General features: G+C 65.8%; 8 protein-coding genes across 8 annotated transcripts; 6 read left to right on the top strand and 2 right to left on the bottom strand.

Moving 5' to 3' along the window:
• Positions 1-2,102: 2,102 nt before the first annotated feature.
• EMIHUDRAFT_57276 (hypothetical protein) lies at positions 2,103-2,669 on the bottom strand (the record flags this gene model as incomplete). Its single annotated transcript, XM_005785518.1, has 2 exons — positions 2,103-2,294; positions 2,361-2,669. Coding segments are annotated over 2 exons (501 nt in total), but the record flags the coding sequence as incomplete, so codon positions are not given.
• A 1,366-nt stretch (positions 2,670-4,035) lies between these two features.
• Positions 4,036-5,950, top strand: EMIHUDRAFT_415182 (hypothetical protein). The gene is made up of 2 exons (XM_005785517.1): positions 4,036-5,317; positions 5,743-5,950. Exon 1 carries the CDS (start codon positions 4,043-4,045, stop codon positions 5,036-5,038), a length of 996 nt encoding a protein of 331 aa, XP_005785574.1. The 5' UTR covers positions 4,036-4,042; the 3' UTR covers positions 5,039-5,317; positions 5,743-5,950.
• A 1,912-nt stretch (positions 5,951-7,862) lies between these two features.
• Positions 7,863-8,484, top strand: EMIHUDRAFT_202339 (hypothetical protein; the record flags this gene model as incomplete). Its single annotated transcript, XM_005785516.1, has 2 exons — positions 7,863-7,908; positions 7,979-8,484. The coding sequence occupies 2 exons, from the start codon at positions 7,863-7,865 to the stop codon at positions 8,482-8,484; spliced, it is 552 nt and encodes a 183-aa protein (XP_005785573.1).
• An 877-nt stretch (positions 8,485-9,361) lies between these two features.
• Positions 9,362-11,018, top strand: EMIHUDRAFT_434059 (hypothetical protein). Its single transcript, XM_005785515.1, has 5 exons — positions 9,362-9,534; positions 9,706-9,949; positions 10,039-10,130; positions 10,250-10,427; positions 10,520-11,018. Exons 1-5 carry the CDS (start codon positions 9,377-9,379, stop codon positions 10,646-10,648), a joined length of 801 nt encoding a protein of 266 aa, XP_005785572.1. The 5' UTR covers positions 9,362-9,376; the 3' UTR covers positions 10,649-11,018.
• A 1,521-nt stretch (positions 11,019-12,539) lies between these two features.
• EMIHUDRAFT_462617 (hypothetical protein) lies at positions 12,540-14,399 on the bottom strand (the record flags this gene model as incomplete). Its single annotated transcript, XM_005785514.1, has 3 exons — positions 12,540-12,970; positions 13,273-13,759; positions 13,815-14,399. The coding sequence occupies 3 exons, from the start codon at positions 14,397-14,399 to the stop codon at positions 12,678-12,680; spliced, it is 1,365 nt and encodes a 454-aa protein (XP_005785571.1). The 3' UTR covers positions 12,540-12,677.
• Positions 14,400-15,137: 738 nt separating this feature from the next.
• On the top strand, positions 15,138-15,858 carry EMIHUDRAFT_434058 (hypothetical protein). The gene has a single exon (XM_005785513.1). The coding sequence runs from the start codon at positions 15,150-15,152 to the stop codon at positions 15,576-15,578; it is 429 nt and encodes a 142-aa protein (XP_005785570.1). The 5' UTR covers positions 15,138-15,149; the 3' UTR covers positions 15,579-15,858.
• Positions 15,859-16,025: 167 nt separating this feature from the next.
• On the top strand, positions 16,026-16,786 carry EMIHUDRAFT_352405 (hypothetical protein). Its single transcript, XM_005785512.1, has one exon. It carries the CDS (start codon positions 16,043-16,045, stop codon positions 16,739-16,741), a length of 699 nt encoding a protein of 232 aa, XP_005785569.1. The 5' UTR covers positions 16,026-16,042; the 3' UTR covers positions 16,742-16,786.
• A 2,594-nt stretch (positions 16,787-19,380) lies between these two features.
• On the top strand, positions 19,381-21,160 carry EMIHUDRAFT_462616 (hypothetical protein; the record flags this gene model as incomplete). The annotated part of the gene is made up of 3 exons (XM_005785511.1): positions 19,381-19,837; positions 20,509-20,715; positions 20,791-21,160. The coding sequence occupies 3 exons, from the start codon at positions 19,381-19,383 to the stop codon at positions 20,919-20,921; spliced, it is 795 nt and encodes a 264-aa protein (XP_005785568.1). The 3' UTR covers positions 20,922-21,160.
• Between the last annotated feature and the right edge of the window lie 1,520 nt (positions 21,161-22,680).

Here is a 22,680-nt window from a genome sequence, read left to right as displayed (position 1 = left end):
GGCAGCAAAAACATCGGGGGACGGGGGAGCCCCCGGGCCCCGTCGGAATAGAACCCAGGGGGGTGGGTTGGAAGAGTTAATTCAGATGCAACAGCCCGGTTTGGGCAGCGAGGCCCCATGATGGGGACGGCGGCGATTTAGGCGCCCGAGACGGCGGGAGCAGGCGCACATCGGTTCCAGGGAGGGGGGCGCGTTTTTCTGCACGCCCCCCCCCCCCCTAGCATGTGGTGAAGCCTCTGGGGGGGGGTCGGGACCCCCCCCCTAGCATGTGGTGGGCACCCCCCAGCAGTTCGTGGGCTAGGAATTGTCGCCAGAGAGCCGACCGATTTTGCCCCCAAAGTTGTAAAATCGTGGCTGAATAGAAAGTCCAATATCTTGGAGACTCTGACAAAAAAACTGTTCAAGTCGCTTTTAAGGCTGACCAGTCTCAACCTCTCATGTAGCTCCAAAGGATGATTTATCCTCGAATCGGCCCGGTCCGCGGTCGTTGTTTACAGAGATGTGCCTTCGTCGCATACCAGTGACTCTAGTGTCAGAGATAGCTGATAGGCTCTCTCGCGCTCTCGCGATACCACAGAAAGCTCGGTCGTCTCCGTGTGTTCCCGTAGCTCTAGCAACGGTGTCTGTGGCGAAATATGACGCGTGGCCGACGATTACATGTGCGCCCGATCTCCCAGCAAAGCCCCCGCGCCGCCGCCGACACAGACCAGTCGCGCGTGCTGCGAGGTGAACTGCCGTGCGCCGCGCCGCGGCCTTCACCACCCCGGACCTACGAGCGGCCGCCGGCGCGGATCAGAGATTCGACCGCTGCCCGAGTCCGGCAGCAACGACAGGAGCGTGCGCCTAGCCACAAAAGCAACGGCACGGCAGCGGCGCGGGAGCTATCCAAGCCTACGACCCTGCACCCCCCCCCCCCCCCTCCCCAAAAACCAAGACCTCAGCCAAAGAGCTCCCCAACGTGACAACCAAGCACTGCCACTCGTACAAGGGCACCATGGCACGCCACGCGACGAGGTAGACCTCTCCGCATCAACGACGAAGTAGACGGGACGAAGTACGACGAACGACCTGTGCCAACGACAGTCAACATGCGCTCGACCTGCCCTCAGTACGGTGCCTGGCGGTAGTTTGTCCTCTGCGTCCGGTCTGGTCCGCCGCCGCCACCGCAACCGCCGCCGCCGCAACCGCCGCCACCGTTGCCGCCGCAGCCGGCGTTCATCATGTTCATGCCGCCGCAGCCGCCGTTCATCATGTTCATGCCGCCGCCGCAGGCGCCCATCCCGCCCAACCCGCCCATCCCACCGCAGCCGCCCATCCCACCGCAGCCGCCCATCCCGCCGCAGCCGCCCATCCCGCCTGCATGCGTGGGACGGGACGTGAGTCGCAAAGCAAGGCGATTGGGGCGGAGTCAGCACCGCTCGCGCTGCCGCCCATGTTGCAAGCGCCCATGCCGCCCATGCCGTTCAGCATGTTCATGCCGCCGGCCATCGCGCCGCAGCCGCCCATGCCGCCCATGCCGGCCATCGCGTTCATGCCGCCACCTGAGGGGAACGGCGGGCTCGTGAGAGCCGAACCGAGCACAAGAGCGCGTGCGTGCGAGGTTGGAGGCGCCGCAGCCGCCCATGCCGCCGCAGCCCATGCCGCCCATGGGCAAGCCCATCCCGCCTGGACGACAACAGGTGGGCTCGTGAGACCGAGACGGGCGCAGAAGCGTGCGTGTGTGCGAGGGTGGACGCGCCGCAGCCGCCCATCCCGCCGCAACCCATGCCGCCCATGGCGTTGCCCATCCCGCCGCAACCGCCCATCCCGGCCATGCCGTTCATGGGCGGCATGCCGCGGCAGCTTCCTCCGGCCCCGAAGCAGCCCATGCCGTTGTTCATCATCATCCCGCCGCAGCCAAAGCCGCCGCACCTGGCAGGGGGGGCAGGGGTCAGCGCTGCGCGCCCGCCACCTTTGGTGCGCGCAACCGACGAGGCGGCGCACCCGCCGCAGCCGTACCCGCCGCCGCCGCCGCCGCCGCGGCATCCCGCGCCGCCTGCGCCGCGGTTGCGCCCGCCCTTTGGCTGCGCGCGGGACACGTTGACGGAGCGGCCGCCCACGTCGAGCGAGCCCGCGGCGATGAGCTGCTGCGCGGGCTCCGCCTCGGTGAAGGTGACGAAGCCAAAGCCACGGCCGTTGGGGTTGCCGGTGTTGGCCATCATCTGCACGTCCGTCACCACCCCGTGCTGCTCGCACGCGGCGCGGATCATCATCTCCGAGACGGAGCGATCGAGCCCGCCCAGGAAGATCTTCTTCTCGGTGCCGTCGTTGGCGTGCTGCCCCGCGGGCGAGGCGCACTGGCCACCGCCAACGCCGCCCACGCCCGCGCCGCCGCTGGCGCAGCAGCCTTGGCCCTGCGCCTGCTGCGCCTGCGGCGGCTGAGCGTTCTTTGCCGTCGCGCGGCGGACGGTGAGCGTGCGGCCGTCGAGCTCGTGGTTCATCTCGAGCAGCTTGGCGGCGACGTCGGCGGTGGCCATGGTGACGAAGCCGAAGCCGCGCGACTTGCCCGTCGAGTTGTCGCGCAGGACCATGCAGTCGAGCACCTGCCCGAACTGCCCAAAGTAGTTGGTGATGACCTCCTCGCCCGTCTCCCACGGCAGCCCGCCCAGGAAGAGCTTCTGCGGGTTGGCGACGCCGACGTCCGCCGCGCCGTCGTTGCCGCCGCCAAAGCCGCCGCCGCCGCCAGGGCATCCGCCGCCGCCGCCGCCAGCGCATCCGCCGCCGCCGCCCTCCGCGCCGCCAAAGCACCCGCCGCCCTCTCCGCCGCACGCGAGGCTGCCGCCGCCGCCGCCGCCGCACGCAGAGAAGAGGGCGTCGCCGCCACCGCCGCACATGGCCGGCGGCGGCTCGAGGTTGCACATCGCCGGTGCCGCTGACTGGCTCTCGTGCGCGGCAGTCGGCCCCGGCGCGCCTGCGTCTGCGCCAGACTCTGGCGCTGCGGCGGCCTCCTGCGCAGGCTGCACTGCGGCGGCCCCCTCCGCCTGCGCGGGCTCGGGCGCGGCGGCCATGTCGTCGACGACGTCCTGGCCAGAGGACTGGAGGAGGACCGAGGGCGGCATGTCGCCGTAGAGCAGCGTGTTGTCGTCGTCGTCCGCCATGATCACTGCAACCCAGAGCGGCGTCTTGGGTTGTGAACAGGGCCTTGCCAGGGCTCGCACCTCAACCTCTCACAGACCAGCGCACAGCGCCATAGGAGGTATTTTCTTCTCAATAACAAGGCTGTGAACCGTAGGATTCCTACAAGCCGCAGCGTCATGCCGCCACGCTGCCAAGCATCGCGGAGGAGGAGGCGCGCCTGTCCTCGACCAAGGGGGTTGTGAAAGCTCCTATACCCTGGCGGGCACTCCCACGCCTCACGGGTCCCCCCTTGCCCGGGGGGGCGACTGGGGCGAGCCTCGGCGAGACTGCGTCAGCTGTTCCCACAGCAGGCTGGAAGTACCTCGCCAGCCTATGCCAGGCGTGGTCTGTCTCGCCTCCGGCGGGATATGTCGTGCGCCTCTCCTACCCTCGCCGCACGGACGTGGATGTCGCGCCGGAGGCGGGTGGGGAAGGTTTCTCCGCATATGCAGGCGTACTGCTGGGATGGAGTCCCGACGCTCGCTGCGTCCGCCGGAACTGGGGTCTGCACACCCATCGTGGCCGCGTCCCGCAGTGGTGGAGGCAGCAGCTGCTATACAAAAATCCCCAGAAAGAAAGAAAGAAAACACACAACCCAAGGGAGGGATGGGAGGACGGCACGCCGCCACCACACAGGGATTTTAAGGAGAGGAGGGTGTGATGCGCTAGCCGTCGCCCACCCTGGGGGGTCTGCCTCCTCGTATCTCTTTTCGCAGTCTCTCGCCGCTTCTCGCTGCAACCTTCATGCCACCTCGCGGCTGTCCCACTCTCGTCGTTCTCTCCCTTGTCACTTCCTCCTCTGTCGCGTCGTTCTCTTCTGCCACACGCGCGCCGACTTTCCTGCGTAAAATTCTTTCGGACTCCGCCTCTTGCCCGCCTCGACGCCATGAACCGCGTCAAGGAGGTGGAGCGCATCAACCGGCGCGAGGTCGAGACGCAGCTCGCGAGCAACACGCGCGGCGACGCCGGCAGCTGGGACGTCTCCAAGTCGTGGCACGCGACGTACTCGGACTCGGCGTACGTCTACGTCGGCGGGCTGCCGTACGAGCTCTCCGAGGGCGACGTGGCGACGGTGATGGCGCAGTGGGGCGACATCGTCGACGTCAACATGCCCCGCGACAAGGGGACCGGCAAGCCCAAGGGCTTCGCCTTCATCTGCTACGAGGACCAGCGCTCGACGGTGCTTGCGGTTGACAACTTCAACGGCGCCAAGCTGCTCGGCCGCACGGTGCGGTGCGACCACTGCCGCGACTTCCGCGAGGAGCAGGCCAAGGACCCGGACGCGATCCCCGACCACGTCGCGCGCAAGCTGAGCGAAAAGGAGCTGGAGCAGCGGAAGCGCGAGATCGTGGAGCGGAACGCGGAGCTCAAGGCGCACGCGGCGGAGAAGGAGCAGCGCTTCGCGGAGGCGCGCGGCACGGCGACGACCGCGGGGGAGCGTGAGGAGGCGGCCGTCCGCGCCTCGCTGCTCGGGGACAAGGAGCGCGCCGCCAACGCCAAGCGGCGATCGCACATCGAGGAGGTGCTGTCCCGGCGTAAGGCGGGCGCGCAGGCGGAGCTGGCGCTCGAGGCGCGCGCGCACGCACGCGCACGCACGCACGCGCACGCACGCACGCGCACGCACGCACGCACGCACGCGCACGCACGCACACGCGCAACCGCGCTCCACCTCCCCCTCAGGCGCGGAAGAAGGCGGAGTGGGAGGAGCGCAAGCGGCAGCGCGACGCGGACGAGGCTGCGGGACGCAGGGACCGCGACGCAGACAAACGCTCGGGCCGCGAGCACTTTGCGCCGCCGCCGCCGCCGCCACCGCGCAGGGGGGGCGGCGCGGACGCGGTGGAGGGCGGCGGCGGCGGCAGCGCGGCAGCCTTCGACAGGATGATGAGCGGTGGCGGCGGCGAGCGCAAGAAGAAGCGCAAGAAGGAGCGCGGCGCGGGGCTCTTCAAGCAGGCGCCGCAGGCTGAGGCGCCGGCCGAGCCGGCGGGTGGAGGCGCGGCGCCGGCGGAGCGGAAGCGGATGGGCGAGGAGAGCATGTCGGTGGACGAGACAAACGCGATGCGGGAGCAGCTCGGCCTCAAGCCGCTGAGGAGCTGAACGCCGCAGGGGCGCCGGTGCGGAACCTTGGACCAAAAACGGTTGTCGATTTTCTCTACTCCGTATGAAAGTAATATATCTTTACTTCCAAAACCCGGACGTGCCTCCACCGGCACGCCGCTTCCGACAGGGTGATGGAAGGTTCGACGCACCCCCGGACTGGGCAGAGAGGTCCCAGGGTAAAGACGCTGGGCACTCCACCCCGCCCCCACTTGCCCTGACTGCACAGGATTGCGTGCCCCGACGAACGGCGACACATAGCGGGGGACACTGCGCCGGGGGGTATGCCTAACTTTGGTGCTTTGTGTGGGTCGCGTTCCCATGGTAGTTGTGTGGCTGAAGCCCTCGTGCCGCTGGCTTGCCCCTTCCAGCGGCTGGCCCCTCGAGACTGTCGGTGCTTGGCGGGAGGAGGGGGAGAGGGAGGCCCGGTGGGAGGAGAGGGAGAGGGAGGCCCGGTGGGAGGGGAGGGAGAGGGAGGCCGCCTTGGAGTAGAGTAGGTGTGCTTTCTTACAAAACTGCCCATTGGTGGGGTCGCAGTCGCTGTCTGTGTCGCTCTTTTCGCGACAGCGACGATGACGTGACTCGAAGGACCGCGGAACCCGGGGAGCGCGGGGTCGGCGAGGCTCGTCGTTGTGTGCGAGCGTATGTATAGAGCCGTATGGGACACGATGTCTCTCAAATATGAAGGGTTTTGACTCCTACCGGCTCCTGACGCTATCCCTGGCAGCTCTAATGACCAGGATCAGTAGTGCTATGATAGAGGGTGCCCATACTAGCTCAGGAGCTGCCACACTCGCCCGGACCGTCCCCCCTTCTGGGGCCGGTTCCGCAGCCCGCGAGAGCCTACAGCGGGGGTGCGGGGCCGTGCCGCGGGTGCCTACTGCCGAGTGCCACAAACACTGCGCCGTCCCGCCACCACCTACCCGCCCCGATCAAAAGAGCGTAAAACTAAAAGCACTCAGTGGAGAGTGCACTCAGGGGAGAGTGCGACTTTTCGCCACTTTGGAACTGCATGCACTCCAAGTGCTCCAAGTGCTTTGCCTTTGGGAGAGGGAGAGTGATTTTTAGCAATACCAAACAACTCTAACACTCACACGTCATTTGGGGCCTGGAGCCCTGTTCACGCGCGCGCGAGACGTGCAGACAGGGTTGCCAGGTGAGAGCGAATGGCGCGGTTCACGCCTCGCACAACAGAGAGAGAGATGCGCTCTGCATGGTGGGACATAAAAGAGAGAGAGTACTTGGGCGAGTAGGCTGTGCGGTCAACGCTGCCGCGCGCGACTTTGCGCGCGAGGCGGCGCAGCTTGAGAACGGCGGTGGGCGAGAAGCCGCCGCCGAACGTCTCGTGGAGCAGTAGGTTGAAGTTGTTGCGCTTGACAAAGATCGCGTCGTGGTAGAAACCGCGATGCGCCTTGACGTAGCCGTGGCCGGTCTTGTGGGAGAAGGGTTGGCCGGGCTGCCCGCGCGCCTTGCAGCCCATGTTTAGGCGGCGGGCCTTCTCTTCGGTGTTGCCGAAGGCGTAGGAGTGGCCAACGGAGGCGGGCGTGCCGCCACTCGAGGCGTTGCCAACGCCCGGCGAGGAGGTCTTGAGGAGGGGCGTCCAGAGCATGATTTCATTCACTTCATCGCACCCCCCCGGTCCCGCATGGGGTTCTGCGAGGTCAGTCTTGTACCCCTCGTTGTACTGCCGGGTGAGCTCTGGTTTCTCCTTGTCGCCGTGCACGACCGGCGCGTTGGCCGGGGCGCGCATCGCGTCCGCCCAGGCGGCGAGGACGCCGTCGTGGGGCCGCCGGTGGTGGGCCTTGTGGTAAAGGTAGTCGCCGAAGAAATCGACTGGCATGCCCCGCTCGAGCGCGACCCGAAGGGTGGGAAGCGCCGCGGAGAGCCAAAGGCCGAGCTTCCGCTGGAGCTCGTCCTGGAGGGTGTCGGAGGAGAGGGCGGTGGCGTACGTACCGTCGACACGGACATCGAAGGCCTTGCCGGCGAAAGGCGTTGAGGCGGAGACGAAGCGCGCGGCTTCGCGGTTGTTGACGGCGCTGTCTCCGAGGGACGGGTTGTTCTTGACGTGCACATCCCGCGCCTTGACGAGCTCCTGGTGCGCGTACCAGTCCTTGTGATTCACTGTGTGCTTTAAGTCGCGGGTTATTTTTGGGCTATCTCTGTCAAAAACTGCAACGCGCGCCCCGTTTGCGCCCCCCACTTGCCCGCGCCCCCGCGCCCCCGCCGCCCGCCACACGGCCCGGGCGCGAGCGGCGCAACGCTTGGGCGTTGTCGCCACAGCCCCGACCCGCCCCCCACCCTCAGGCCGCCCTCGTATGGCCAAGCGGAAGCAGCGAGCGTCGAGCGGTGCGTATTCGACTTGAGAGCTAGTCGTAGGGAGAACGAGTCCGGTGACCCACTGTTTGCGACCCGGGTCCCGGGCCCACACCTCGAGCACAACGCCCTCGCATGATGGCGGGAGGATCTGGCCATTGCGCCACCGACAGTGACCCTCCCCTCGGCGCCCCACGGTACTGCTCGCTCGCCCCTCGAGCAGCCCCCTCCCCCGCCCCCCCGCGAGCCCCACCGCTCACCCTGCTCGCTCGCGCCGCCCGAACAGACGGGGAGGGCCAATGCGTCAACTGCTCGCAGTGCAGCACGGCGCTGCTGGCCAGCAAGGTCATCTGTGGCAGCTGCCACACCTCGCGCGCCGAGCACCTGTCCTTCGGCGTGGTTGTCTCGGTCGAAGTGCGGCCGTTTGTCTTCACGCTGGCCGACTACCTGCGCGCCGCGATCGAAAAGGCGAAGGAGCCTGGGCTCGTGCGTACGGGGTGGGTCCACATGAGCCTGGGCACCTTCAAGGCGGTGCAGGACCACCTCCACTCGGCGCGCATGCCGGATGGGCGCGCCGACGGGCAGCACATCCAGGGTTGGAAGGAGACGGGCGAGGCGGCCACCATCGGCTACGGCGAGCGCGAGTACCAGCGCGAGAACTCGCACGGCATTGCACACCAGTCGATGGGGCTGCAGCTCATCCGCGAGTCCATCGACGCCGAGCGGCTGAGGCGGCGCTCGGCCGCACAGGGGCTGCGCGAGAAGGTCAAGACGGCGGCGGGGCGCGAGACGATGCGCATCAAGGCGGAGCTCAAGTACGCGAGCGCGGACCGAGCCGTCGAGGAGCTGCACGCCGCGTACGACGAGGCGGTTGCGGCTCGTGAAGGGGCGGAGGCGGCGGCGGGGACGGAGGGAGCGTGAGACGCGGCGCAGCAGCCGCGCTGCAGAGGTAGAGGCATGGTGGTTTAGGTGTACTGTAGTGTTCCTAGAGGCTCTAGGGTGACCCCAAGTGCCCCCCTATGTGTCCTGGACGGGTCCCCGTGCTTGCGGACGTGTGCACAGGCGCGTGGGGGGCCGGAAATGAATTGGTTGTTTTTTCAGGCACTTAGTAAGAGCACACAGTGCTTGATGGCAGCGAGCGCCCGCGGCCGCGGGTACGTGGATTTGCAAGTGCCATTGAGAATCGCGTCGGTAGCTGGAAGGGACTCGGGCTCGGGGAGCGGGACGCTCTTGGGGTAGAACTCAGTCAGGTAGCCGCCGCGGACGGTGTGGTACTTGTTTTTGTCGCGGGCGGTGCGCTTCTCGCACACCTCCTTCCAGTCCGAGAGGGCGGACTCGTAGGTGGCGATAGCTGCGGCGATGGCGGGGTACTTGGACGCACCTCCCTCGTCGAGGGCGAAGTCGGGGTTGTGGGCGATGCTGTCTACCCAACCGACCGCGTGAGATAGGGTGCTGACCTTTCTCGCCAAGGCTCGCTGTGGCCCCACACGGCGGCCTCTGCTCGCGTTTTCGAGCCAGGACCTTCGCCCGGGCCCACGGCCGGGCCGCGGCACGCCATCGTCGATTCCGCGCGCTCGGCTTCCACCGGCTTGCTGTGCGGACGGCTTCTTGTGGCTCTCGTCGAGAGCGTTTTGGCGGCCCGGCGGGTCGCGGGTGGGAGAATGTGTGTCGTCTGATGTGTCACTGTGAACTCTCACAGAGCAGCGCACAGCTATTTTCTTCTCAATCCACCGTTCGCAAAAGAAGAAATCGCGTCGCGCGCTGAATCGAAGGTTCCACTTCGCGTCGTCTGGCATCGGCGTCGCGTACCCCGATGCTCGATCGCGCCTCGTCCGACGCGGCCATCTGGTCTGCGGTGTCCGATCCGGAAATCCTGATCGGCACTTTCTCCTACCTGCTGCTCAAGCCGCTGCTACGCAACTCAGGGCTCGTGGACGAGCGGAAAGGCGCCTACCGGACCTCGATGATCTGGTGAGCGCCGCAGCACCCATGTTGCTGCGAGTCCGCAGAAACGTGTCGCCCCGGTCGTGTGCCCTGCGATCCGTCCGCAGCCGGCGGCAGCGTGCTCCGCCATCGTCTCCCGCTGCATTTGCCGAGGCCGGTCTGCCGACTCGCTCCTCCTCCGCCGCCCCTGCTGTTCAGGTACAACGTGGTGCTCGCGCTCTTCTCCGCGACGAGCTTCTACGTGACTGCGACCGCGCTCGGGTGGGACAAGGGCACCGGCGAGTGGCTCCGCAGTCTCACGGGCGACAGCCCGCAGCAGCTGTGGCAATGCCCGTCGAGGGTATGGGACTCCAAGCTGTTCCTGTGGACGGCCAAGGCCTTCTACTACTCAAAGTACGTGGAGTACCTCGACACGGCGTGGCTCGTCCTCAAGGGGAAGAAGGCCTCCCCTCTCAGAGTGCCCCTCCCCCCGCGACAAGACGTCGCTCTGAGCCCTCTCTCGGCCTCGTTCCGCCGCCACCGGCGCCGCAGGTCTCCTTCCTGCAGGGCTTCCACCACTTTGGCGCGCCGTGGGACGTGTACCTGGGCATTCGGCTGAAGAACGAGGGCGTGTGGATCTTCATGTGCCCGCCTCCTCCCAGCCCGCCTCCAGTCGACCCGCCCGACTCTCCCTCCTGATGCCACCACCGCGATATCGGCCGGGCGTGCACTGAGTCGGCCCCCCCCCCCGACCCCTCCCCAGGTTCTTCAACTCGTTCATCCACACGGTCATGTACACGTACTACGGCCTCACCGCCGCGGGCTACAAGATCCGCGGCAAGCCGATCATCACCGCGATGCAAATAAGCCAGTTCGTCGGCGGCTTTGTCCTAGTGTGGGACTACATCAACGTGCCGTGCTTCCACGCCGACGCCGGGCAGGTCCGCCTGCGGACCCTCCAGAGCCAAGAGCGCCGCCGACGGCCTCCGCCGCCGCACCCACCGCGAAGGAGTCCCCTCACCGCCGGCCGCAGGTCTTCAGCTGGGTCTTTAACTATGCTTACGTCGGCTCCGTCTTTCTGCTGTTCTGCCACTTCTTCTACATGGACAACATCGCGAAGGCCAAGGCCAAGAAGGCCGTCGCTACCCGCAAGGCGCTGTGAGTCGGTGTGCGCGCCCCCTCGGTCGAGAGACAGCGGCTGCGCGACGTTTTGCATGCGAGAGGTGGGCGGGCGCCTGGGTAGGCGGGTGCGCGGGAGGGCTGCCCGCCCCCTCGGCGCGGGCGTCTCGAGTATTTGCGTGTCTGATGATGAGGTGGGCGAGACGGGCCCCCACTCAGATCTCACCGGGGTTGGTAGAGAGTGGGAGAGCACACACGCGTGTCGGCGCGCGGGCGTAGAACTGTGGCGCGCGCTCGCTACCGTACTAGACGACCGAGACACAGCACGCGCTTGGAGACCAATTTGTTTGGGGCTCGCTCGCGATGAGAGGATTATGTATTATCGACGCCATCTCAGAGACACAAATCGCAATTTCGTTCCAAACGCGATTTTTGCATTCTTCCGCAACCGCCACACACCTCGAGCCATTTCTAGACCGCGTGTATAGTCGATAGACAGCTGAGAGCGCTGTAATAATGGCAGCGCCACTTTCATTAGAGCCCCCCGTGTATACACACTGATTTAGAAAAATAACGCCACGCAGCGCCCGCCGGCGCCACCGCGCACCGGCCAAGGCCGCACCGGCCAAGGCCCAAGCCTGCGGCGCCAATGCGCAGTGCGCGCGACAACTTCCAGCCCCGCTTCGATCTGGCAGAGGCTCAGCAGCAGCGGCTGGGTTGAGCGCGAGTGTGTGCCTCGTCAGCATGTGTCTCGCCGCCGGAGTGCTGGTCACTAGTCCAGGGCCCTCACCAACAACGACATCGCCGCCATGCCCTTCCGCTAGCCCGCCGCACCAGATGTTCTACTTTGTCCACATATCAAAGGCGGGCGGATCTTCGTTCGGGAGGGCTCTCACCACCCTCTGCAGCCTCTCTGGCCGGTCGCAGCGAACTCTCTGCCCGGTGCAGCCGTGCAATCACCCATTCACCTCAACGTTGGAGAGCAGACGCGTGCCATCCACGGCCAACTCAACGTGCAATATTGTGTTCACCGAAGGCAGCATAGCGAGCCAGCAGCCCCGGATCGAGTTGCTTTGGCATCGCCAGCAGCAACAAATCAGCCATATCCTGCTGTTGCGGGAACCACTTGCCATTGTCATCTCCATGTGGGAGCATTGCCAACATGGTCGAGGGTCTCAGCTTCACCGCTACAGAAACATCTCGTTCCAGCGCTGGGTGGGTGTTTTCTCGGGCCCGGTGTCTCTGCCCTCGCAGGCGGTGACCTCAGCGAAACGCTACTGTGGCTTTGATCCACGCAACAGGCAAACTCGACTCCTAGGCGGTAGTCGCGCCACAGATCGCGATTTCGACCCATCGTTGGCGATGGATGGCACGAGGGACGGCTTCCTTGAGCTTGCGAAGCGGCGTGTCCGCGAAGCGTTGTTTGTGGGAGTGCTAGAAGAGGCGCCTGGCCTCCTCTGTCTCGTGCGTGCCCGACTTCAGCTGGAAGAATTTGACGCATGCATGGCCATGGGTGGTGGAGACGCTCTTCCCCGGGTCAACCACACTGCATCTCGGGGGAAGAAGCCCATCTTGGATGAAAACACGACCTCACAAGTGCAGTCGTTTACGGCCGCGGACCGGCTGCTCCACTCTGAGGCGCGGCAGCGCTTTCAGAACGACGTGCATGCGTGGACACGTGCTGCTGTTGCTCGGCGCTCTGGGGGGGCGCGGGGGCCCTAGAGGGTACCCATGCGGGGGGGTCCCATGGCCCGCCGCAGGCGCCCCGATTTTTCAGATTTTTTTGCCGCGATTTTTTACTAGTTTTGTGGGAATTCCGGCGCATGCCGGGCCATGCTGCATGCAATCGTGTCAAGCCTCTCGCCCGGCCGGCCGCGTGCAGACGTCGGCCTGTCTGCTGTCTGGAGTGATCTGTCGGCGGTCAGTACGACCGATCAGGTTAGAGTTTTCTTATGGATGGAGGGTCTATCTCTGTGTGTACTCCTCGAGATCTCTCCAATCTGCCCTCTCGGTTAGACCGGGTTAGATCGTGAGGAGTGATGACTGGCACGGCTCTACACCGGCACGCCCACTTACTCTGTGAAAACTCTGACCGTGGCCTTTGTGCGCAGCAGTGCCGCCCTCTCGTCCACGCCGCCGCCCTCCTCCGGCCACTCGGCCTCGCAACGCTCCTTCCCGTCGGCGGCGACACCGGGGGCGGGCGCTAGCGCGCCCTGAAAGGGCAGCAGCAAAAGCGCGCTGGAGGCTAGCGCGACCGCGGCTGGGAGGAGCGCAGCGGTCGCGTGCGCGGCATAGAGGTGGGTTGCGAGCGAGCCGACTGCGGTGCCGAGGGAGGAGAGCACGCCGAGGTAGGCAAAGGCGCGACCTGTGAGGACCCGGCCCACGGTCAAGGATGCCTCGGCAGAGCGAGGACCGGGCGCCTCTCTCAGCGAAGGCTCGCCCTGCAGCGACGGCGGCGCGGAGAGGGCACCAAGGGCGCGCAAGTGCGCATCGAGGAGCGACAGGCCGGAGAGGAGGCACACCTGACGAGCCGCGCCAAGCGAGTGGGGCGGGTATACGCGGTGCGGGCGGGACGCCCCGCAAAACGCGCCATACAAGCGACGTGCATCGGCGGCGAGCGGAGGCGGAAGGCGAGGGCGGCGCACGCGGCGGCGCTCGCAAGCCCACCGACGGCGACGGCAGCGGCACCGTAGTGCTGCGCGACACGCGGCAGGAAGAAGAGGGCGCCAATCGAGGCGAGGTTCTCGGCGAGCAGGGCTCCCGCAAACTGCGCGGCGCCCCACTCGAACCCATCGCGGAGGTACAGCGGCCACAGCACAGCGCCACTCTGCCTCGCCGCGGCAGTGGCGGCGATGGCGGCGGCGGTGGCGACAAAGACGGGAGGCCAGGAGGCGCCGCCGCTCTGGCCGCCCTTGGCCGCCCCCACCTCCTGCTTGAGCGGCGGAGCCAGCTCGGGCGCGGGCGCGAGCGACGTCGGCGTCGGCGGTGGCGGCACCGGCGCCAGCGCGCTCCTCTTGCGTCGGAGCGAGAGAGCGACCCAGCCGGCGACGCAAAAGAAAGGGCAGACGCCCATCATCACCCGGTACTGCAACTCGAGAGAGGCACCGGCGGCGGCGAGGACCGCGACGGTGGGCGGGTAGAGGCTCTTGCCAACCTGCGTGGCCAGCACCGAGCAACATCGCGGTCAGCGGAGGCCCGCCGTGATACACAGTCCCTCGCGTGCATTCGGGATCGTGGCAGAGACGGGAGAGACTACAGCGGTCAAAGTACTGATTCAGCATCTTGCAGCGTCTAGACTGGCCGTCCAGCCGGAGCAGCGACGTCTGGAATGCGACAGCGGCCACGACTTTGCGTTTCTCGTCGGGCGCGCAGTGCGAGGAGAGGTGGGACAGCACCGAGGGCAGCAACGAGGCGGCTCCGAAGCCGAGCACGAGCGATCCCGCGTAGAGCCACGCCACGCTCAGCGCGGCGGCCCGCACGGCGCAGCCCAGCGCACAGCAGAACCCGGCGGCCGCGACTGCCTCGAGCGCGCCGGCAGTGGCATCGATAAAGTGACCATACAGCGGCACCGTCAACATGCTCACCACGCTGATGATTGCGCTTATGTTACCCACCTGCTCCTGGCTCGCGCCGACTGAGAGGTAAAAGAAGGTCGTGCACGGCGCGTGAAGTGAGCCTCCGAAGACGGCAACCCATAGCAGGAGCACGGGCAGCCGAAGCACCGGCGCCGAGCAGAAGCGGGCGGCGAGGCGGCCGTTGTCGCGCAGCGACGTAAGGAACAGAGCCGCCACCATGCCGGTGCCCCCGCTTCCGCTCTGCTATTGCCGCAGCCGCTTCCACAGCTCGCTCCTGGGCAGCTGCTTTGGCGCGGGAAGAGCCGAGCAAGCAGAGTCGCCCAGCAGGAGTCCGACAGCTGTCCTCTCCCCCCCCCGGGGGCGTTGGGGAGGGGGTGTGCAAAGAGAATTTTACGACAACCTCGCACTGGTCGCACAACATGGGCACGGGAGTGGCTCGCACTGGCACTAACACAGGCAAAGAGAAAACATGCGACGGTGCCCCAGTATACACGGCGTCGGGATGGAAGTACGCCGAGGTCGTGCCGGATGAAGAGCAAGAACCAGAAGAGGGCCTGGTCCTCGGCGGCCGCGACAAAGCGCCAGTCGTCCCTCTCGGCGTTCGTCTTATTGATTGATGGGAAGGTAGCCGGCGGGTGTGTGCTGCGCGCACGCGAGTCATTGTCTCGTCACCGTACATTGATGAGACTTGAGAGTAAGATTGATATGTTCCCTTCAATCAATGTTCGCTGTGTAAGAAGAGAGGTGCGACTTGATTGGAGGCACTGGAGGCGAGGCGAAGGGAGGTTGGGCCGGGCCGTGAGGGGCTGATGGCGCTGGCTAGCGCGGGGTGTGAGACGTCGTCGTCGTCGTATACTGCTGGCCCTCGCCCTCAGTTGCAGGCTCTGTGATAAGCATAAAAAAGAAAAAAATCTGTCCCGGGTCGACCATCGAGAGGCCGTTGAGCGCTCCATCCAACGAGGCGCCTCGATGGTGTCAAACGAGGAGGCTGTTATTGGGCCTGTGGCGACGGAGAAGCAGGAGCCCCTCGTTGACGAACTGTGTGCGTCGCTGTTTGACAGTTCGATGGAAGCACGGCGGACAGTTCTCGTGAGCTGCGGCGAGCTAATCTTCCAGTGCGCTCTCACCACGTCCGACCGGCGGCTCCGAAAGCTCAACGCCAGCCTGAGCAACGGGAAGGTGCCGCCGGGTGAGGCGCTGCGACAGCTGTATGATCTGGTCGGGAGCGAGGCCGTTTCCTCTGCCGCGATGGAGCTAACGTTCCCAACGCCGGACGTGCTCTCCCCTCGCGCGTCGCCTCGCAGGTCGACACTCGCCTCCCTCGGATCGCTCGAGGAGGAGGGGTCGGAGGAGGAGGACGAGGCGCAGAGTGAATCGAACATTGCGATGGACGCGTGACGGCGCCGATGGATGGCCTGTTGGGCACGCGTGCTACGTGTGTGTCGGATGACGGCTGACACGACACAGACAGACAACAAACACATATCTCTGCTGGGGGCGCGCGTAGCCGCGCCGAGACAGCCGAGCCGACCATGGCTCACTTGAGAGCGAAGAGTCAAGAGAGCGACGACCAGCGCGCACGCCTGACCCCGTGGCTGCGCCGCTGCACAGGAAGTTTTTTGGTGTGCTTTTCGTGTATTCCCGGCTGACCGCTCTTATGAAACATGCACTGAGACACTGGCTCTTATGCGCTGGCTCTTATGAGCGACACCCTTCGACCGATCGGACCAACCGACTGGCTCTGTGGCAAAGGAGATGATGGAGTGGCGAGGGATGACGAGGAGTACTCTCCGAGTCTCGCGAGTGTGCGGAGAGACGTGTAAAGGAGAGAGAGAGCCAGCAGAGACAGCTGGTCGGCCGCCATGTGGGCCTCCGGGCCTGCTGCGGCGGCGCGGCCGGTTGAGGCCGGGCTCGGCCCGGCCCGCGACGGCTGGCCGCCGACGAGCGCGCTCGCGCTGCTCGTCAAGATGGCGGCGGTGGCGATTGCGGCGACAAAAGTTCAGGCGTACAGCGCTCAGGCGCCTGTCGTCTTTCGTCTTTTGTCGCATTTCGCACACCCGCGCGCTCCGCGAGGGCATGCGCCTTCCGCGATTCGATCCCGCAGCCAAAAGCTGCTCGCTCGAACCGCGGCCGACTCTACCATCGCGGCCGCAGCTGTTGAGCTCTTCGCAGAAGACTGGTGCCTCCCTGCGGATGCTGCCGGCGAGCCTGGCGGTCCGCTGTACTACAAGGATGTGCTGACTCGATTTCTACTCGAATTCTTCTACCCCCACGACTCGGAACACGAATGTGACAGGACCATCGGGCCCTTCAGCCACCAAAGCGGGATCACCCGAGAGCAGCTGAGCCTGCCTCTGGCCTCGCCTCCCTCTCCTTCAGGCATTCGTGGCATCCTATGGGTCGTCCAGAGTATCGACCTCTGGCTTGTCAGCCGCCCCACCGAGGGCACCATGAAGTACAGCGATCGCCACCTCGCTGGCCTCTCCGCAAGGCCTCCCGACCGCGTCGAACTCATCGGCGCGGGCTCTCTCGGCTACGGGACCGGCCCCAGCTTCGGCTGAGGGCTGACAAGCTGCCGAGCCCAAATCACTGTGAGAGTCGTGATTTCTTGTTGGTCTTTGAAAATCTCTCTCTAAAGGAGAAGGTGTGGAGATGTAAGGTAAGGTAAGGTAAATTTCTCCACACACACAAAGTGGTGGGGCAAGGGGGGGCGACCCTCGCATCTCCACACCCGACACGGGCAGGAGCCCGATGTGGAGAGAGACGCACGACGCGCAGCGAGGGCCCGAGCGGGAGAGGAGAGCTTTATCTCATTGCCATTATAACGAATGCGGCTTGAGGAAGAAGAGGAAGTTCGGGCAGAGCCTAGAGATTGGCCCGTTCGCCGGTCTGGACAATGTCAAGTACGGATTTGGGTTTTGGGATGGTGTGCCAACGGCCCAACGCCGCAGTGTCCAGTGATGGCTGATGCGTATGTGTGGACAGACCCCGTGGTAGAGCTGTTCAAACGTTGGGAGCTGAACAGTGTTGCTAGTGTTAACAGTAACAGTAGAACAACAGTGGGGCTCCCCAACAACAGTAGCTAACGTTAGGCCAGCTGCGTGGACCCCGTGCGGCCCGTGGACAGAGGTGTTGCTCGTCAAACTAGTCGTCAAGGCGCACGGGCTGGGCGAGTTTTGGCTTCCCGTCACACGCACCGAAGGATACGGTTGCAGGCAGGCGTCCCGGTGGGTCCACCACCCGCATGACCCGGTGAGCAACTTCTGCGGCAACCCTGGTGGGCAGGGGGTTGCTGGAGAGTGCTCCGACTTGCCCAGGAAGCTTACCTCGTGCAACAACGTACCTGGGCTACTGGCCGACGCGGCCACGAAGTGCGTGCAGTCCTGTGCCCAGTGTTGTGCGAGCGAGCGAGTTTTCTGGTAGAATTAGCGCACCGAAATTCTTCTATACTGTGGCCGCGCTGAGAGAAAGAGAGAGACGATCGCGCTTGAGCACGTTTGGCACCCCGGACAAAAGAGGCTTTGATTCTTACGACCCTCACCCGCCAAAAGAGAGATGTGCACTCTGCTATAGTACTTGTGTGCTCACACCACTACACTGTGGGGGGTGGGTGCCCGAGCATGGTGTATGTGCGCGTCTGTGCGTATGTGGGACAGTCAGACGTTGTTGTCCTATGCGCGGGGCTTCCCGCGGGGACCGAAGGCGTACCGCCAGGCCACCGCCGTGGCCGCGCTGGGCGAACCCGGCCTTTCTTTATCTCACAGTGCCAGTGCGCGCCAGTCCCATAAATAAATAAATAAAACGGACACACCAAACAAGGGGTGGGAGAAGGACAGGGTCCCCACCTGCGCGAGCAGGATCTTGTAAGGACGATCAGGGACACAGGGGAACGGGAGCGGGGAGCGCATCGCGACACGGAGGGGGGCTGGGCAGGGTTCACCCACACGACAGGGTCCCAGGGATTCCCCTCTCGAGAGAGATTTTTAGCAATACCAAACAACTCTAACACTCACACGTCATTTGGAGCCCTGTTCACGCGCGCGCGAGACGTGCAGACAGGGTTGCCAGGTGAGAGCGAATGGCGCGGTTCACGCCTCGCACAACAGAGAGAGAGATGCGCTCTGCATGATGGGACATAAAAGAGAGCGAGTACTTGGGCGAGTAGGCCGTGCGGGGTCGACGCTGCCGCGCGCGACTTTGCGCGCGAGGCGGCGCAGCTTGAGAACGGCGGTGAGCGAGAAGCCGCCGCCGAACGTCTCGTGGAGCAGCAGGTTGAAGTTGTTGCGCTTGACAAAGATCGCGTCGTGGTAGAAACCGCGATGCGCGCCTTGACGTAGCCGTGGCCGTTCTTGTGGGAGAAGGGTTGGCCGGGCTGCCCGCGCGCCTCGCAGCCCATGTTTAGGCGGCGGGCCTTCTCTTCGGTGTTGCCGAAGGCGTAGGAGTGGCCAACGGAGGCGGGCGTGCCGCCACTCGAGGCGTTGCCAACGCCCGCCGAGGAGGTCTTGAGGAGGGGCGTCCGCTTGACTTCATTCACCTCATCGCATCCTCCCGGGCCAGCGTGGGGTTCCGCGAGGTCGACCTTGTACCCCTCGTTGTACTGCCGGGTGAGCTCTGGTTTCTCCTTGTCGCCGTGCACGTTTTGTTCCCCTCTCGCGTATAGGACAAAGTTGCACCCGGCGGCACGGGGGCAGGCGCGGGCCTCCTACTGGTTGCGCTCTCCTAGTTCTCCTGCTACTGACAAAAGGGACAGCGACAGGTTCGCGGCACGGTGGACTCCCTATTCCTAGTGCGGCCCGCAAAATTCTTTATCTCAAGGGGGCAACAAACCCACACGGACGGAGCACACCTCAGCGACACCGTCGGCGCCTGCTTTCCACATGCGGCGATCCAGCTCGCGGAAAGCTCCCTCGAATCAGGTTGCCTTGCCGGCAGAGTACCGTGCCGACAGAGACGACGGCGTGCGTGGAAAGCCGAAGTCGCGCCTGAGCGTTTCGCGCAAGAAGGGCAGCAGGTTTAAGGATGACGCTGATGACGGAGAACTCGATGACATGCACAATTCTCACCAGTCCTGGGACCTCCAATGCGTGGATCGGTGGGGCGAGTCGTCGCCGCCCAGAGAAGGGGGGGCGGAGGAAGCAAGGCAGGAGCAGGCCCTCGCTCTAGATGCACTGCCACACAACCTCCCACAAGACGACAAGAGATGGCGCCTCGGCGCACGTGTCTTGCGGCAGTGCACCTTGTTCGCGCCCTCCTCTCCCCAACTCCGCGCCCGCTGCTGCGCCCGCAGGAGCCCGCCGCGGCGCCAACCTACCGCTCAGCCGGCGTCGCGTCCGCGACGAGCTCGTTCGGCGCGCTCGCCCTCGACACGGCTCCGCCGCAAACCGTGCCGCCGAGCCGCACGCCGGTGGCTGTCCCGAGCGGACCGCCGCCGATGACGGAGGAAGAGCGCGCCGCGTACCTCCGCCTCTTTGGGGGGGCGGCCCGCGGAACGCGAACGCTGAGCCGCCGCGCCGCAGGGCCGGTCTTTGCTAAGGCAAAAATGGCGGAGGGAGAAGTCGACGCAATCTGGGTATACGCTGCGGCCGCCACACATAGCGCCTTATCACCAAATCACGCGCTCCCGCCGGCGGCCGGTCCGCCCAAGATGCAGGGTCACGGTGCCTGATCCGCGCCCCTGCGCCATGCGCCCTCTGCAGGCGCTCTGCGTCGCGTCTCGCTCCGGGCCTGCTGCCGCCGCCACCCCGAGCACAGAGCTCACCGCGCCAGAGTTTTGCGCGGCACTCCACCTCGCAGCGGCGCGGCCCCCCTCCCCCCCTGTGCTGTCCTCCGGACACGCCCGGGAGCCACTCGACCCACCCTGCCCCCCGCACAGTTCGCCAACGCAGTCCCCTCTCACTGACCCCCCGGCATCCGCCCTGCGCAGACCTCGCTCGCAGCCCCCCCCCCACTTGCCCCCCTCCTTCCACCCCATCCGGCGCCTCTGGCCCCGCGACACACCCCTCGGAACCCCCACCTCGCCCCTGGCAACGCCCCGTCGCCGCGCCCTGCCCCTCTCCCACTGCCCAGCCCTTCCCAGCCTGCCGCCTTGCCCCGCCGAGCCCCCCACCCCTCGCCCCCCCCTCACGCTCTCCCCCCCCTACCCGTCTCTCCCCGAACACCCGGCGCGCCCCGCCACTTTCCATCCCCCCCCCGCCAGCACTCACATCTTCCCCTCACCCTCCACCCCGCGCGCCGCGCGCCCTCTCGGGCGCTCACACCCGAGGCCCCACAGCCGGCGATTCGCCTGTCCCTCTTAACTCTCGAGCCCTTTGCACATGCTCCCGCCCAGGCGACATCATGTCGATGTACGCGCAGAACGCTCCGCCGCCGCCCCCAGCCCACGCGTTGCTCGGCGTCCCCGGAGGAGGAGTGTCGGGCGGCTACGGCGGCGGCGGCTACGGCGGCGGCGGCTACGGCGGCGGCGGCTACGGCGGCGGCGGCTACGGCGGCGGCGGCCAGGGCGGCGGCTACGGCGGTGGCTACGGCGGCGGTCACGGTGCGCCGGCAACTCCGGCCCTGAAGACTCTCTGCCCCCGGCTCAGCCAGCCCGCGCTCTGCTTTCGACGCACAGGCGCGCCAACGGTGGGCGGCTTCGCCCAGCCAAGCGGCGGGGCGCCCTCCCTGCAGCCCGAACCGGCGCCCGTCCTGCAGCCCGAGCCGGCGCCGGCGTCAAAGCAGGACATCCTGGCGCTGTTTGGCTAAAGAGAGAGGGGGGGGCTTTCCCCGGCGCGCTTTTTCGCGGAGGGGCGCTGGTTCGCTCTGCGGCGCGCCGGCGTGAAGGGAGCCAGGAGGGAGCTGGGAGGGCGGGCTGGCGGCGCTGCTGTGTGCGCTAGGTGCCTCGCTGTCCTCTCTCAGTGTCTATCTTCGAGTCTGCGAGGGCGTGGTGGCCGGCGTGTGGGTGGGCGCGGAGGCTCCGGTGTGTGTGTGTGTGTGTGTGTGTGTGTGTGTGTGGTGTGTGTGTGTGTGTCTTGTGACAGTGATCAGTGTGTGTGTGGGGGGGGGGGGAACAAGAATTTGCGGGCGAAAAAGAAAGAAACGTTCGCGGCAGCGTGTGCCGTGTCTACAGCGCTCTATACCCAACCACGCTAGCAGAGTGCCGGGCAAGAGTTCTTAAGTTTGTTAAGAGACGAGCGTCTGCCGTCTCTCCGTCTCTCAAAAAGCACACGGGCACGAACGAGCGAGGTGACTGGGCTCACAGAAGAGAGCGTAAAAAAGAAAAGACTAGGGTAATAAAAGAAAAACACGGGACTTGTTTGAACACAGGCAGCAGCTCTCGAGTCGCGTACGGCTTTACGCATTAGGCTAGGTAGAAAGGTGAAGAACAGTCAGGCTCGGACTGGACACCAGCGCGGTATGCGTATGGGTGGACGCTGGACAGATGATGACGACACGCACGAGCAACACACAGACACAAACAAGCTCACAAGACACACAGCCAGCGTGGCTGCCACACACCCTGAATTGGCGTACACATAACTCAGGGCCACATCCTTCCTGTCGCCCCCCCCCCAGCACTCCAAGGTGCCAAAGGAACAAACAAGGGCAGCCACAACGACACAACAGACGACAGGAAGTAACATGTGAGACTAGAGCAGGCTTGCTCCGCCTCTAGCAATGTCGCCGCCAGCCGCAAGGCATGGACGAGACCGTGTGTGGGGTCATGTGAGGTGTCTATGGACGCCCTCCTCAGAGGCGTCGGCCAGCCGCTAGCCCTATCCTCGCACTCACGGGCAGTGACAATTCAATGTGAGTGTTTGCGAGCAGAGGCGCGTGGGCTGAATCTAGATCGCGCGCCATGGAATATGGCTTGGGGTGGCGTGCGACCGCAGCGCGCCCGCCGTCGCATTCACACGCGCGGTGACCGGCGCCGCACACGTACATGTATGGCTACGGGGCGCGTACCCGGAGCGCGACGACCGAGGACGGTGTACGGCCCTAGAGGGCGGAGGGGCGTGATCTCGGGAGCTCGGGGAGCCTCTTCTCTTTTCAGGCGTCGGAGAACACACGGGAGAAGAATTTCTTTTCTACAAAGAATTTGAGGCTTTCAAACAGGAGCTCGCTCTGCGCTGAGCTGCGCTACGCGCCCGCCAGGCTCCGCCCGCCCCGGCCCTGCCCCCTCCCCGCAACCCCGCCCCCAACACCACGTCCGTCGCCGCCGCAGGCACAATGTCCTCGCCGCTGTTGCCCACTGACGAGCAGCAGATCGCTCTCGCCTCGCTGCGGACCGCCTGGTCCGAGATCGGCCTCCCTCACGCCGAGGCGGAGGAGGCAATCACGAAGCTCGCCGGTGAGCTGCGCTCCGTGCTCAGCCGCACCGTCGAAGGCGAGCAGGCCCGCAAGGCGCAGCTGACGGCGGATGAGGCGTCGCTGCGCGGCGAGCTCTCGGCTCTCTCCGCCGCGCTTGCCGAGCCGGCGTCGCCTGGGACGTCGAGCAGCGAGCCGCCGCTGCTGCGCTACCGCG

This window comes from Emiliania huxleyi (genome assembly GCF_000372725.1).
Source record: "Emiliania huxleyi CCMP1516 chromosome Unknown EMIHUscaffold_16, whole genome shotgun sequence".
NCBI classification, from domain to species: Eukaryota; Haptophyta; order Isochrysidales; family Noelaerhabdaceae; genus Emiliania; species Emiliania huxleyi.
Note: the sequence above shows the minus strand (reverse complement) of the source record. Positions and strands in the feature narration are given on the sequence as shown.

Excerpts from the sequence above, each read along its gene's own strand:
- EMIHUDRAFT_415182 (XM_005785517.1), top strand. The coding sequence starts at position 4,043 with ATGAACCGCGTCAAGGAGGTGGAGCGCATCAACCGGCGCGAGGTCGAG.
- EMIHUDRAFT_434058 (XM_005785513.1), top strand. The coding sequence starts at position 15,150 with ATGGTGTCAAACGAGGAGGCTGTTATTGGGCCTGTGGCGACGGAGAAG.
- EMIHUDRAFT_352405 (XM_005785512.1), top strand. The coding sequence starts at position 16,043 with ATGTGGGCCTCCGGGCCTGCTGCGGCGGCGCGGCCGGTTGAGGCCGGG.
- EMIHUDRAFT_434059 (XM_005785515.1), top strand. The coding sequence starts at position 9,377 with ATGCTCGATCGCGCCTCGTCCGACGCGGCCATCTGGTCTGCGGTGTCC. Across the intron at positions 9,535-9,705 it reads TACCGGACCTCGATGATCTG|GTACAACGTGGTGCTCGCGC; the intron begins GTGAGCGCCGCA and ends CCTGCTGTTCAG. Across the intron at positions 9,950-10,038 it reads TCGTCCTCAAGGGGAAGAAG|GTCTCCTTCCTGCAGGGCTT; the intron begins GCCTCCCCTCTC and ends CCGGCGCCGCAG.